At 40.7% G+C, this 15,113-nt stretch overlaps 2 protein-coding genes across 4 annotated transcripts in view; one reads left to right on the plus strand and one right to left on the minus strand.

The window, feature by feature from the left end:
• The window catches only part of LOC105878114 (protein nucleotidyltransferase YdiU-like), a 168,301-nt gene that overhangs the window by 110,541 nt on the left and 42,647 nt on the right, over window positions 1-15,113 (plus strand). The window lies entirely within an intron of this gene.
• PDSS1 (decaprenyl diphosphate synthase subunit 1) overlaps window positions 1-15,113 on the minus strand; it is a 165,300-nt gene that overhangs the window by 14,132 nt on the left and 136,055 nt on the right. For 2 of the 3 annotated variants that reach the window (XM_012777306.3, XM_012777308.2), the window contains 4 exons: window positions 14,248-14,378; window positions 6,469-6,610; window positions 4,044-4,155; window positions 3,838-3,947 (listed from right to left, as the gene is read on the minus strand). In XM_012777306.3, the coding sequence (XP_012632760.1) occupies window positions 3,838-3,947; window positions 4,044-4,155; window positions 6,469-6,610; window positions 14,248-14,378 (495 nt within the window). Of the gene's footprint in view, window positions 1-3,833; window positions 3,948-4,043; window positions 4,156-6,468; window positions 6,611-14,247; window positions 14,379-15,113 lie in introns of all 3 variants that reach the window. The other variant, XR_012914873.1, reaches the window with a different exon arrangement.

Here is a 15,113-nt window from a genome sequence, read left to right on the forward strand (position 1 = left end):
GGGGTGGGAACAGGGCAACGGCGTGAACAGGGAGTCAGCCTTTTGTATAGTTCTGACTTTTAGGGCTATGTTAATGTTTCAAACACTCAAAATAACAAGAAAACCCTCAAAACCAAAACACAAAATCAGAATGGGAGGGAGCCCCTAAAATGGAATAAAAATGAATAGAACTATGAATAAAATCAAATAATAACATAACCACACTGGTGTTAGATGCATTTGGAGCTATCAGTATGATTCCTCATCATTTTGAATAACTATGAATAGACATAGAAAGACATATCCACACACATATATGTATTTCCTAGCTCTGTCCACTGAAAGCCCAGAAATAATGATACCCAGCCCAGATTTTGTTTCTAGACACCACTGTCCACCACAAGGAACTTGGGCTCCTTGGAGAAATGTTGGATCCCAGGGCTGGGAAGTACAAAGTGAGCCTGGAACATCTCCTGCAAAAGGGAAGGGAGTGCTGAAAGAATGATGGGGTCATGTTGAAAGGTCACGGGAGTCAGCATAAAGGGCCTTCTCCATTGGCCAAATATGGGACAATTGAGCATTCAAATAAATAATGATAATGAATTATAATCCATAGACTAAAATAAGAATCCAAGAGCACGTAAGATAAGAGCTTCCTTACAATAGAATATCAGTTCTATTGTAGAGTGATAAAGAAGGAATGACGGAATTAGAAAAAGTGCCATTTGGCAGCCATCACAGTAATAACTGCCTCAGGAAAGAATCATAAAGAGATGCTAAAACCAGAGGGTGAGAGTTTGATGAGAAACTGCATATTTACATAATCTGAAAATACTTCCTCCAAAACAGGGAGAAATAGTAATTTTAGAGGGAAGAAATCTGGCAGATACCACCCTAATCAAGTGATCAAAGCACACATCACCAGTTAATAGGCTAGAGAGATGGCATGTGCCTCCCAGTGTGATAAACTGAGAAGACAGCATCATTTCTGTTGTGTTCCTGCCAAAACTTCATAGCCTGAATCTAATCTTCAAGAAATAGCAGACAAACCCAACTTGAGAGGCTCAACAGCATAACTGGGCTACATTCTTCACAATATCCGGGTAGTAGAAGACAAAGGCAGACTAAGGAAATGTTCACATCAAAAGAGATTAAAGATTCATGACAACCAAATGTAACATGAGATCCTGGATTGGATCCTGGACCGGAAAAATTGTTTTCCTTTTTTAGAACAGTTTTTGGGCAATTGACAAAATTTCAATAAAGCCTATAGATAAATAGGGATATCATTAAAAACAAACAAACAAACAAACAACACCCCAAAAACCAGTGTTCTCTGCTAACATGACCTACAAAACAAAGCTCTACAGTACACTCTGGAACTTTGAAAATAAAATAACAGGAAGAGAGTCCATTGATTCCAGGCCACAAGTAGGCCTGGAGAAAATAGAAATTCAGCAAAAAATCATGAGAAAAACAAGGCAGGATTTCCTTACCCAGTTCTGAGTTCAGGTCCCAGCTTAGCCACTGTCTAGCTGAGTAACACTGGACAGGCCACCTGACTTCGCAGGTCTCAATCCCATCAGATTTTCTAGGGAACAAGTCACACCCTTCACTGGTAAGCTACAGAATGTATTTTGCACGACTGTCTATGCAAATAAATAGCCAATCATCTTTTGATAATAAAATCAATTCTATTTTAATATCAGAGTTACAACAATCCACCTAGATGGCCTCTGCTTTGAGATTTTAATATTTCCACTAAAAATACAATTAGAAAAGGGGGTTGTGAATAAATGGTGTCCTTAGTAGAATGAATTATAAGCTTTTAAGCTTTATAAGTTTCCTTCAAATTCCCAAAACATTTAAGAATCCCATTAGTTCTATAATAATTCTGATCTTTAAATTCTCTGTATCCTCTCTTTTTGGTATGTCTAATTGCTTTGCATGCATTCCTTTGGAGCTCGCATGGCTTTGCATTTTAAATACCAAGAGTACATAAAAATAGCAATTTTGAATACATAACACCTCTGGAATATTTCCACCCATAGGCACTTAAATATAGAAACTTGTATTCAAAGAGCTCACACACCATGATTTTGCTTTATTATTCTGACTGCTCAGGAGTTCAGGAATAAATCACATGCAAAGTAGGCAGTTGTGGGACGATGCCAGCATGCCTCCTAGTGGTCAGCACAGAACGTTTTGTTTGAGCCATGCTGATGTACATGTCCACTGTTTAGCTGCTCATCTTTGAAGCACTGGGGTGCTCTTTATAAAAGAATACATGTGCACTATCTTTGGCTTCTTAAGCAGAGGGCAGTGACCATAATTAAGACTTTCCTGAAGTGTCAGGTCCATCTCCTCGGACCCTCGGTAAGGTTCCGTTACTGAGTGAATTTCTGTTCTGGCTCCCATGCCCTCCTGTGCCTGGGGGAGGTCTACTCTGTGTGAACAGTGACTCTGTTTCCAATTCCTAACCTAAAGGGCCCTACCTACTAGTGTTTCTCAATGGCCATCCCAAACTTGTGACATTATCAGTGAGCTTCACTTAACTCACTTGTGTTGTAAGAGGGTGGATCTTGATCTTCAGGGAGCCTGGGGTCACCAAGGGTATGAGACTCAATGAACAGCTTTATGGCACCCACTCTAAATGGGTCATTTTCTTATTGAGCACCCAGTGTCTATTGCATTTTCTTCTGCTTCTTTTTTTTTTTTTTTTTAAAAAAAACACATTTGTAATTTCTTGGAAAGATAAACATAATAGCCCTTTCAAGAAAAAGACAAAAATGCCTGAGATTATAGCTAGCATGTTCTACATAATTCACATTCTTTAGGGTTTTGATTAAGTCTTTTTAGGAAGAAAATGTCTTCATTCTTTTCTTTTCCTGCCCACAATTAGACATTTCTTGACACTTTTCAAAATAGATATTGTCAGCAAGGGACTTTTTCATCTGACAGGTCTGAGAAAAAAATCTTTAACTTTAGTTATGTTAGGAGTATATCTTGACAGCAGTTTACATTTGACCCCAAAAAGTTTTCCTTTCTTGTGGCTTTAATTACATGGGACTGTTACTTGTCTAACTTTTGTCTCTGTAACCTGTTAGGCTAAGAGATGGTCAGATGAACAGTTCTGTGAAGAGATTGTTTCTCATTCATGAGCTAACAATGAATACCACATATTAGCCTACACGTTAATGATAACACTGATTTAAAAAAAAAAAAATACACACACACACAACAGAAGGAAGGCCAGAGAGAAAGCAGAGGAAAAGTTACAGTACACATTCAATTTCTACTCTGAAGCAATACGACTTTTTTATATTTCCTGTAAAAATACTGGAAGGTTCTACTACTCATAAAAAAGCATGTAGAACAATCTAATAGATATTTTCTCCTGGTAAATATTATATTTAGAAAACACTATTTCCAAGGGTTCCAAAAAAATTAAAAAAAACAAAAACAAAATACACACTTCATAAAGTTTTAAAGGTAAAATGTCAGAAATAGCGTGACAACAATCTTATGAGAAAAAATATTTATGATAAGCTGTTCAAAGTGGCGCTTAGATTAGGGAAAATCTTAAACTTGTTTTGATTTAAAATTCTTGGGAGGACAAGATGAAATGTTAATGTCTGCATACCAGAAGACGACAGCAAAAATGAAAACCACAGCAGGAGTTCTCTGTTGTTCGGAGTTGTAATTCTTTCCTCATTGATCTCTTGGGATTTGGGATATTATTTTAAGGTTCTCCAGTGAAATATATTTTTGGAGAATTAGCTCCCAAGAAAGAGCAATGGGGTAGTTTTTTTGTTTGTTTGGTTTTTTTTAACTTAAAAAAAGACAGAACGTACATACTGCTTTACAACTGTTGGCTATCAGACTTGCAGTCTTCTTGAAGGTCTTTTCAAGGTAGTGTGCAAATCTTTCATCTTCATTTTCTTTTGACCCTAGCTGAAGAAATTCACCTGTAAACGAGGAAAAGGGTCATTTGAGATGTGGTTTGATTGCCTGGCTAAATACCAGGATCGACTAAAACAGAATAATAATCAGAATCAACCTACCACGCACCAAATCTTCAATAACTTGGGTTAAAATAGATATGACAGTTGTATTTCCAATTCGTGCCAGAGCTATAGATGCTGCAGAAAGAATTAAATCTCCAGCGAGAACAGCCTAGAAAAAAGAAGGAGGAAGAACACTTTCAGAGACTAGGATCACGGAGACTTGTCAGAAGATAAACACAGACTGGGAGGGAGGGCTCATCTTGGATGGAAGTTTTTTCATCTTCCCCTAACTCAGCAGGATTACATAATAGTCAGTTACAGATTGGGGACAATGTTTGAACTTCACTGGCTTCCAGAGATGACTGTGTCTCTCTCCCCAATTCACAGCTGAAGACACGAATGCCTACAGGGGGAGGGCAGCTTCCCCACGGCCCCCACCAAAACGCAGCTGCGACACTGGATCATTCGTTCTCATGTCAAGGCAAGCTGTTGCGCCTTTCTCCTGACTGTTCCTTCAGCTCGAGAAGTCCTCCGTCCCCTTCTTCACTGAGCAGACTCATCTGCATCATGGGCTTAGATGCCACCTCCAGGAAGTCCCCCCACATGCCTCAGCCTGGTCAGACGCCTCCCCGTGTGAGCGCCACACCCCGCGCACGCTGCTGCCACCACACCTGGCTCCCCAGGGCGCGGACCAGGAGCATGTCAGCTAGCACGCAGCACGCCCCGGCGCCTGGCACACTTTCAGTGAGAACTGAACCAAGGCATTCCCGCTGTAAGTTCAGTGCTCTCTGCACTATACTACACTGCTCCTCATGCCTGGACAAAACTGTTTTTTCATTGAACTCTAGGTAATCAACATATTCCCAATCTTCTTTAGGTTGTGAGTGGATGTCCCACTGTATTAGCAACTACTTACAGATTACTGTGTACACAGATGCAAGTATACACCACGCTGTTTTAACGTTATGATACACATTCCACATGCATGGATCCACCCATGTACCCTACATCGTTAGCAGCTCAGGGCCAGGGACCCCTGGAGACCAGAACATTCCAGATGAAACTGAAGCCACAAACTGCGCACGGTTAGGAGTGGGGAGCAAGGAGTGAAGGGCCGGCAAACCCAGGCCAGGGGTAACGACGGCCCATACAGAGGGCCTGGTGTGGGTGGATTTTTAGACCAGGGACACAGTGGCTGTGGTTCATAGACAGAAAAACGTGGGGGCCTGGTGGGCAGCCCTGTCAGAGCTGACAGAGGCAGGCGAGGGCGGCACACTTGTCCTGTCCCTGCCCTCGGAAAGAGGCCTCCACAGCAGCGGCAGACACTGAGGGGGCTCGCCCAGGAGAAGACCATCATTTGTTCTCTGGATCTTTCCCTCCCTGAGGGCTCCAAATAAGGCTTTAATCTGGCCCTGCCCGAAAGGACACAGCTGATGGCAGGGATGAATCATGAAGTTACCCAAGTCCTCTCCAAAATGAAACCCCACCCTCTTTTCGCCAACATGCTGATGAATAGAAGAATTCTGTCCATAGGACATAAAACCTCTTAATCTAAAACTTGAAAAAAATCGCATATAAATGAAATTGTAGGACTTGATTTTTCACAGCAAACTCGTTTACGTTAAAACCTGCATGTGAAGATAACAATGAACGTATGTATTTCTTTTAATAAGGATAATTAAACAAGAAAGAACCAGCTACTATAAATATATGAGGGTGAGGAGGGTGAGAGAAGGTGAATTATATTTGCATACTTTTTGTTTGCTCTTTGGCCGGGCAAGTCGGCCCACGGAGGAATGTGTGGCCTTGGACACCTGCGCCTATAAGGCCTGACATCTTCATTTTTTTTTGTTCAACTTTATACCCATCCCTAGGATTTATATATCCTTAAACAAAAGTCCCTATTTCACACATTCCCTTCAAGGAATACTAACAAAATAACATGGAAATATGCTTTAAAATATGCACATACAAACCAAACCCAATTATACAGCTGCTATTTCAAAAGGTAAAATTTTCATGGTAGAACAGTATTAGCTCTAAGGTTTCTTTTTCTTTTTTTTAGTTTTATTTATTAATATTTGTCTAGACACTTACATGTGGCAGTCAATCAACAAATGTTTAAGAATCTAAACCAAATCTGGGTAATTCGAGCCCAAAAGTAAAATGTATGATTCCCCATCAAATACACTTTGTGGATATCCATGAAAATACCTTTCTTTAAAAGTAAAGGAATTCTAGATGAAACTGTGAAGAATCAGAATTACTAAATTAATTTTTCTATGGTATTTTCTATTATCTATTAAACATCTGTATACCAACAGGACATAAATACTTTTGTTTGAATTTAGAAGACTACATTTGAGCATACCTATTTTATTTTAATGATAAAAGACTGAAAAACAAATGTGATCCAAAAAGCATGTGATTTGGCAAGAAAGATTTTAAAAAATCAAAAACAAACAAACAAACAAAATCATACCTTCTTTTCACCCCAGATCTTATTAACTGTGTGTTTTCCTCTTCGAGAACTTGCATCGTCGATAACGTCGTCATGAACCAGACTAGCGGTGTGGATCATTTCTGCAATTAAGGCTATGGAGCGCTGGCTGGCTTGCACATCTCTAATTAACAGAAAGCAATGCTTTTTTAACAGACGCCGCCTAGAACCTTCTCAGCAATCACCTTGTGAAAACTGGACATCGGATCTAGGATAAAGAATTTTATTTCTCTAAGAGAAACTGTATAAAGACTTTGGCTTCCCTACAGAGCCATTTCTACCATTTGGAGAACATTTAAAAAATGCACGAGAAATTCTGCTAAGACTATATATGGACTCCATATTAAGAAACAGAATTTGTATAATTAACAAAAGGTAAACATCTCAGAAGTCTGGCCATTGGGCTAAAGAATCACCATTATAATGGTGGTCTTGGTCAGTTATTCAAGGTTATAATTAGGTTGCAATTAAATATCAGGAGTGAACAGGGAAAATAGGTACGATTTTTTAAAAAGTATATTAAAGAATCAACTGTCATGATGTTCAAAATTTTTAATACTGTCTTAAATGTTTAATATGACAATCTCAATAACTAAGAATGTTCGCAAAATCTTTCTTCCAATTCATATTTAACATTTGCATTAGAAATTTAAACTTTTATTAAATATTTCCCAAGTTTAACATAAACTATAGTATAAGTACTCTTAAGATACAGTACATAGATGTGAATTTTACAGTTAAAAGGGTATGTCCCCAGTTTATTTTTAATCATCACCATAATTATTATGGGAATTTAAAAAAACTAAATTTCCAGAAAATCAAACTGGGGAAATAACCATTGAATTTTTGGAACCCAAAACATATGCCTAACTTAAATACACATGAAACAAATGTTTCACTTAGTCCCATAGTCTTGGGTACTTTTCAACTACCATAAGGTTATATCTTAGAGGGGAAAAAAGTGAAAAGGATGTTGAAATATGACTTTTTCTTTAAAAATCTATATAGGCCAGGCGAGGTGGCTCATGCCTATAATCCCAGCACTTTGAGGTAGCAGGGTCCCTTGAGGCCAAGAGTTCGAGACCAGCTGAGCAATAGCGAGACCCCCATCGCCCCTGCAAAAAAACCTAATTTGAATATCCATACAAAGTAATGCTCATTCTGATTCCTCAGACCCAGCCTAAAGTAATGAAAAATGAAGTGTCACTATATAAATGATGCTGGAATTTAAATACAGACACTAAATCGTATGCGATCTTCTGATTTTGCTTGAAATATAAATTTTAAAACATGTTACCTTGCCAGATCCTCTTACCTAAGGCCTTAGAACTAAACCCTAGAACCTTCCAACTGCTTTGCTTTCAGCCTGGAAATCACTTGTAAAGTGCTACTCTTTATTAATATTTCACAGTTATAACAGTTTGTAATGCTTCCAGATCACAATAGATTCTAAGGGGGAAGAACTAAATCAAAAGCAAAGGATGGGAGGGACAAATTGTCACATAAAACCACTTCAGCAAATGAGAAAATAGAAGTTCTCATGCATTTAAGAGCTTGCTATTCAATCCCTCAGTGAGACACTCAGATCTTGTATGAGGAAGCTTAAAATATTTTTCAGGCAAATTTACTAGGCCATTATCTTCTTTAAGTTGAATGCACAGGAAAAGATGCAGACTTTTGCATTTTCTTTAAATATAAAGGCTATTATTTGGAATATTTTCTCAAGTGATTTTCAATCTAATAAAATGTACACTTCCTACTCGTTAGTAGTAGAACTTACCTGAAAACAACTGTTAAGGCCTCTAGCCTTTCTCATGCATTCATAAACTGGGCACACTTCCATTAGCACAAATTATATCAGCAGACAGGGCTCCTGCTGGGAAGTTGTAGTAAAATGGCAGCACTCACTGAGACGCTAGTTTTTTTGTTTTTGTTTTAATAATTTGAAGCTATTAAAACAAAGATTTCTTAAAATATTTCGAAATTTTATAGACCACTCTATATGCATATAAAATGTCATTTTGCATGGCCAAAAAAAAAAAAAAATCAGGATTCTTGCTTAGAGTGTTACTAGGCATTATGACACAGCCTCTAGGTACAATAAACATCATGTTTTAGATACTTCGTAATTTTTTCTGATATATTTTTTCCGGTGCAGTTTGGCTTTAATGCGTGTTGGCGTGTATCTGGAAAATCCTGCCACTGCTTACACATAACATAATGGTGGGGTACATGAGCAAAATTTACAGATTACAGGAAAACCTCACACTGTCTTTTAAGATGAAATCTCCAAAGTGCCAAATGGAGTCATGCTTTCAAAAAGCTGGGCACCATTTCTACTTCCTCCTGTGAAATAGCTGCCACACATCCCCAGCTTCTGGGAGAGGTGACAGGCCAGGCAGCATGAGAAAAGGCGGCCCTTAGCTTTGAAGGCTGGCTGTGTCCTCTGTACTTCAGACCTGCAGGACTATGCTGTGATTCAGCAAGCCACTCCCGACGTTTCTCTCTCCCCTTCTCTAGGTTAAAAACATTTTTTTTAAATAACAAAGAATTTCAAACATGCATAAAAATAGACCTACTACTACGAACCCCCCACAAACCCTTACCTCAGCTTCCATGTTACTTTAGAAAGGAGTTTTACCCTATTCATACTAATACATAACCTGAAGTTTTAAACAAATGACAAGTAAACCCCCAGACTGGGGGGTTGCAGCATGGGTGGGAATCTGCCACAGAGGTGTGGTTCCTCAAAGCAGAGGGACGCCTGTGTGCTCCAGCACGCTGGCCACCATCCCTTGTCGCTGGCCATTCACTTTCGTAAACCTAAAGAAGCACACCAGGCCCAGAATGAAGTCTCTCTTAGGTGAGAATGATGGTTTTTTAAAAGCTTGATCATAAAAGTCATAGATTTGTTAGCAATTTAATAGTAAGAGAAAAGAACTGAGATTGGAAAGCAGCAGCTCTTGAGTATTTTCAGATTTAGGAGCAGATAAAAGGGATGGCTGCAAAGTTGCACCACCAATGATACAAGGTTCACAGTACTGTTTATTTTCTTGCCACCTAAGAAACACTACAGAAGCTTGTGAGTCTTGGGATATGTGGGGAGCAACCCCCATGATGACAGCCTGGATCTGCATCTGATCCTGGTTGCTCTATGCAGGGCTTTCTCCGTAGCATCCAAGGTACTACAGAATAATGCAGCATCTGGTTTTTTCAAATTGAGCATGGAGAATAAAAGTGTAGAAGCCGATTCCTTTGCAGCCAGAATCAGCCTCCTCATGGCGAGGAGTGTGCTGAGAAGGGTGCACATGCCACATCCACGAGCCCTACAGCCCTCTTGCTCTCACTGTGGTTCTTATGCTTGCCTTGACCTCACCAGGAAAATGAAGACCATCTGCTCATCAAAATCTCCACCTTAGTGGGTGGGTACCCCTTGCTGTTAATATAACAGATTATATTTCAAAGATCCATTTTAATAGTGAGTAGGGACACATCAAAAGTGCCACCTCCTAGGTTAAAGACAAAAACACTTCCTTTGGCACCAAGCTTCTTGCCTATTCCAAAAACCACAGCAGCGTTTGTTCTGGCTCAAATGATTCAGAACACACAGAACCCAGCAACGGGGTTCTAGGATCGTCAGTGGCTTGACCTTGGGAATTGTTAAGAGAGTCGGTGCTTAGTGACGGTTTTTTTACAGTTTTCCCAGGGGGGTTTTTGGTAATTTCCTTAGTTTTTATAGAGCTATAAAAGTTACCTCCTCTCAATATAAGATTTTTATCACACCTGGACCCTTGACCTATTTATTACCTAATGTGATAACTGCCTCTTACAATATGGCCGTCTAATAATCCAGTCCAGCTTTGAAAACTAGGCTAGTGGATTCAATGCTATTTGACTATTTGCACAATCAAGATCAACAGATCTGTGCACAACGTAAGTTGGGCAGCCCCGTAATCCTGATCGTTGGCAATGGGAGTGACTTTCCAGTGCTGGACGCGTTCCATGCAGAAATGGATGGTGCCAAGATCCAGGTGCCAATGCTATAGTAGGTCCCTTTAATGAGGTTGCTGAGCAGGGGATAGCTTTGGCTTATTTAGCTGTTAAGCATAACTGTGCTGTATTCCATGGAGCAATTTTATAGGCATCTATTTATTATAAAGTTCTCTTTTGATCTGGATTCTTTGATAAGTCCTGACCTACAGTTCAGGTTTTTGCCAAACTCTATTACAAGTTAGGTTCTCCAGGAAGCAGACTGTGCAATAATGAAGTTTAAACGTACAGGATGTTAACTCAGGAATACCCCTGGGACCCACACCTGGGCAGGGAGGCAGGAAGGAAACAGGACTGGGCAGAGGAAGAAGTTGGTCTGCAATGCAGCCCCTTGACAGTCTGACACCCCATGGGGCACCGTGGAGCTAGATGGGTCCCTGGATGTGGGCTGCCTCCAGCAGGGGCATAGTCCAAGGCAATCCTTGAAGGAGCTGAATAATAGAGGCCAAGAGGTACCAACAGTACCTGGTACAGCAGCTGGGGCAGAGTCCCGCATTGAGGGGGAACTGCAGACACATCTCAGAATCCAGCACAGTTCTGTTTTCTGGACATTTCATGACTGAGTCATTTGGTGTATACATCTCTACTTCACTCACCCAAGACTGTGGTTCAGGGCATAGACAGGGAACAAGATAGGGTCTTAAGCTTTTCAGGGCCATATTACCCTTTGAGAACACATTTATATTACAAGCCATAGATACTCTTCCCCAGAAAAATGCAAATATGCAAAAAATCTTACAATCAATTTCAAGGGGTTGACAGAGCCCTATAACTCCCACGGATCTCAGGTTAAGAGCTCCCTGTAAGGTAATCTAGCAGGGAACAGAAAAGCTTAATAAAGGAAAAAGAGAAAAATCAATAAAACTTAGTTCCCCCCCTTTTCTCTATTTCTTAAGATATCTATTCTATTCTGTTTTCTAAAACTCCCTCCAAGGTTCTGTTTCTAGAATGCCCTATTTAATATACACCTAGGAAGCAAGGTATCTGATAAGCCTCACTGGAACCGTTAAACTCTGATTGCCAAGTGATAAAGTGCTATCTCTCAATCATGCCATCACCAACAAGCAAGCATGTCAAGTTCAGGAGCAGGTTGTGGCGCCACAGGGGCTGGAGGCGGCTCTGGTGGCACAAGATGAAACAGGCTGTGTGTGGTCCCACTCCTGACTCCTTAACTACTGCTCTCCCCTGTTGCAAATCACTCATGGCTCGGCTCTCTGGAAGCTGCCCACCCCTCTTGCATGGCGTGGAAGTAACAGCTAGTTGACAGCCCATAAGAGCTTGATCCAGAGGGTCCTTAGGAGGTAACAAGTATTTTCAAGAAGTTGGGGCTGGAAGAGTAACACTGTTAGGGTTCTGTAGGACCCAAATCTATGCCACAGTCAGACTCTTGTCCCCATGTGGGACACTGCTTCTGCACCCTGATAAGCCCTGCTCTAGTCACTTACGGGGAGCTGAGCTACGGTCAAACATCCCCTGGAGAGGGCAATATTGCCTTTTCTATTACATTTGCCCATGTGTTCTGCAATTGTTTATAGTTTCAATAAATCAAACTGAGAAAACTCTCAACTATAAGGACAAGGACTGAAGGAGAATTTAAAGCAGTGAAGAATATTTTCCTTCCTATGTTATCTCTTGAGGGTAACAAACTGTATTATGTATTAATATAAGAAATTAAAAATATAAACACTCTCTGGACCAGTGTTCTCAACCAGAGGTTGATTTTGCACCACATGGCACATGTGGCAGTGTCTGGGAACATTTTTTGGTTGTTACCAACTGGGGGGCATCTAGTGGGTACTAGGCCAGGGATGCTGTGAAACATTCTAAAATGCATAGGACAGCCCCCCCCCAGCCCCCAACAAAGAATGACGTGGCCCAAAATGCCACTAGTGCCAAGGCTCGGCAACTCTGCTCTAGACCACGTGAGATGTAGTTCAAGGGTGGTTCAGAGAGAGCATTTCTGTTGCTCGGCCTTGTAGGTAAAGTGAAAGTGGTCCTGATAATGGTTAGAAGGTCACTTGCAGAGATTCTGATACTTGCTCAAAATATACTGTGAGCTCTTGGAAAGGTCCAGTTTAAGTGGAAGCCACCCCCAGCACGGTGTGACGTGCTGGACACGGAGGGCATGGGGCAGGCACAGCAGACGGTGGGCAGCCGTTAGGAAGCCGTATTTGATGCTCTTTCTTTACAACATCATTTAATTCAGTGCTGACTAATCTTAGGCATTCTTTAAAGTGTTATCTACTAAGAGGAAATATAATGCAAATATTCAACACTACGAAATGTATTGGTACTTTATGCTCTATTGGAATTTCCATCAATGGATTATAAGATATAATTATGAAGACTGTTCAGCAACATGGGAAAGAGTTTAAAAAACAAAAGTAAAACAAAGCAGAATACAAAATTTTATATATATTATATATAAAATAATATATATACTGAATGACTAAATATGGTTAGTAGTTTTAAAACTATGGTTAGTAGTTTTAGACTGGCCGGGAGTGGTGGCTCATGCCTGTATCTTAGCACTCAAGGAGGCCAAGGCTGGGGGATCGTTTGAGCTCAGGAGTTGAAACCAGCCTGAGAAGAGCGAGAACCCGTCTCTACTGAAAAAACAGAAAGAAATTAGCTGGACAACTAAAAATATATAGAAAAAATTAGCCAGGCATGGTGGCACATGCTTGTAGTCCTAGCTATTCGGAAGGCTGAGGCAGGAGGATCCCTTGAGCCCAGGAGTTGGAGGTTGCTGAGAGCGAGGCTGACGCCATGGCACTCTAGCCCAGGCAACAGAGGGAGATTCTGTCTCAAAAAAAAAAAAAAACAACAAAAAAACCAAAAGTTAGAAGGAACAAGATCTAGTGTTTGGAAACACAATAGGTCAACTACAGTTAACAATAATGCGTTGTATATTTCAAATTATTATATACTTTAAAATAACTAAGAGTGGAATTGGAATGTTCCTAATCCAAAGGAATGATAAATGCCAGAGGTGATGGATACCCCATTACCCTGATTTGATCCTTACAGACTGTGTGCCTGGATCGAAATATCACATGTACCTCCTAAATATGTACAATTCCTATGTATCCATAATAACAAAAGAAACGGAATGGAGGGAAGGATGGAATGAGAAGATTGCTGCATTGGGTAACGTGGAAAATTCTTTTTCCTTTTAAGATTTGCTTTAATATCCAAATGTTGCAGTTGTCTTAATATTTTAAAATTCTATATATATTTAAAACCTAAGAGTTAAAATGTCTTCTTTAAAAAATATTTCTCTTTTGCATGATCAGAAGGTCACAGGGAAGCAGGCACCCCAGGGTGTGTGCTGCCCAAGATAAAGGCGCACCTAACCTCTCTAGAACAATTGACCTTTGGACTAACTGCCCCACGCATATAATGGTTAAATGTAGTCACACATCCTGGTACTCTTTACTTCCTAACAAGAAAACAATTTGGCTCTTAACATTTTTCTAAAATGTTAATTTGCAGCCAAAGTTGTTCTTTGATGGACATTAAAAAGTCTGGAAAAGGAAGATGGCTAGGCTAGAGTCCAGAGTGCCTTTAGTGACTCAAAGTCCCAATCTATGAATCACAAAGGGAATTCTTGGACATATACTACTTCTTAAGTGGGAAATGAAACAGTAGCCTTGGGAAGAAAGAATTTCCAAATAAAAAAATGAGAGAGGAGTGAAAGAAAGCACTTACCGGGAGTTATTATGGTGAATATTACACGCTCGGGCCATTAGCACCACAATAATTGGTCGAAAGGCTTTTCCTTTTCCATCAAAGTAATACTCAGACATCTCCTTAAGTTCTGTCGTAGATATGAGCAGTTCCTGAAATAAAGTTGCTCTGTGTGAAAACGGCATCGTAACTGCACAGAAAGTCAACAGGACTTCTTTTACGGAACTCTGGTTTGATTGCAGCATATTCATTTCAGTTGAGGAATTCAACACTCAGGTGGACAAAGCTCCAACGCCGGGAGGCCACACACCTGGCTGCCCGGAGGCTGGGACACAAACAATTCCAGGCTCGGCCAAGTGGCCCAAGGGCTGGAGCAGGTACAGCCGCCTGCACCGTTTACACAGCCTCAGACACCATGAGTCAAGGACACAGTCGGAGGGTGAAGTATGCACTGGGGTACCCAGGGACTCTGGGTGTGGACAGCTGGATAGAAAAAGGCACAGGGGCCAGTAGCAGCTTGGAAGATGGATGGTGGAGGAGAAAGATGGGGATGGTGGGAGCCAGTGGCTGTCGTTGCCCAGGAAGCAGGTTGGGGGTGTCCTGGGTAGGGCAGAAAGCTATTTATTAGGAGCAGGAAGATGGTACAACGGTGGCTGGGGAGAAGCAGCAGGGATCAGTCAGTCTGGCTTGGCCTTTATTAAGCCAAAGACATTTTGAAGGTTCAGAGAGGTGGTGTAGGGTATGGCTTGCTTGATTTCGAGGAGCTTACAACTGGGGAGACAAAACCACATTAAATATATTGAAAGTTCAGAGAAGGGAGAGATCAATGGGGGCCACAAAACCCAAGTATTTCATAGGGGAGATAAGCTTTGACCAGGAATCAGCAG

Source organism: Microcebus murinus, chromosome 25 (assembly GCF_040939455.1).
Source record: "Microcebus murinus isolate Inina chromosome 25, M.murinus_Inina_mat1.0, whole genome shotgun sequence".
Classification (NCBI taxonomy): Eukaryota; Metazoa; Chordata; class Mammalia; order Primates; family Cheirogaleidae; genus Microcebus; species Microcebus murinus.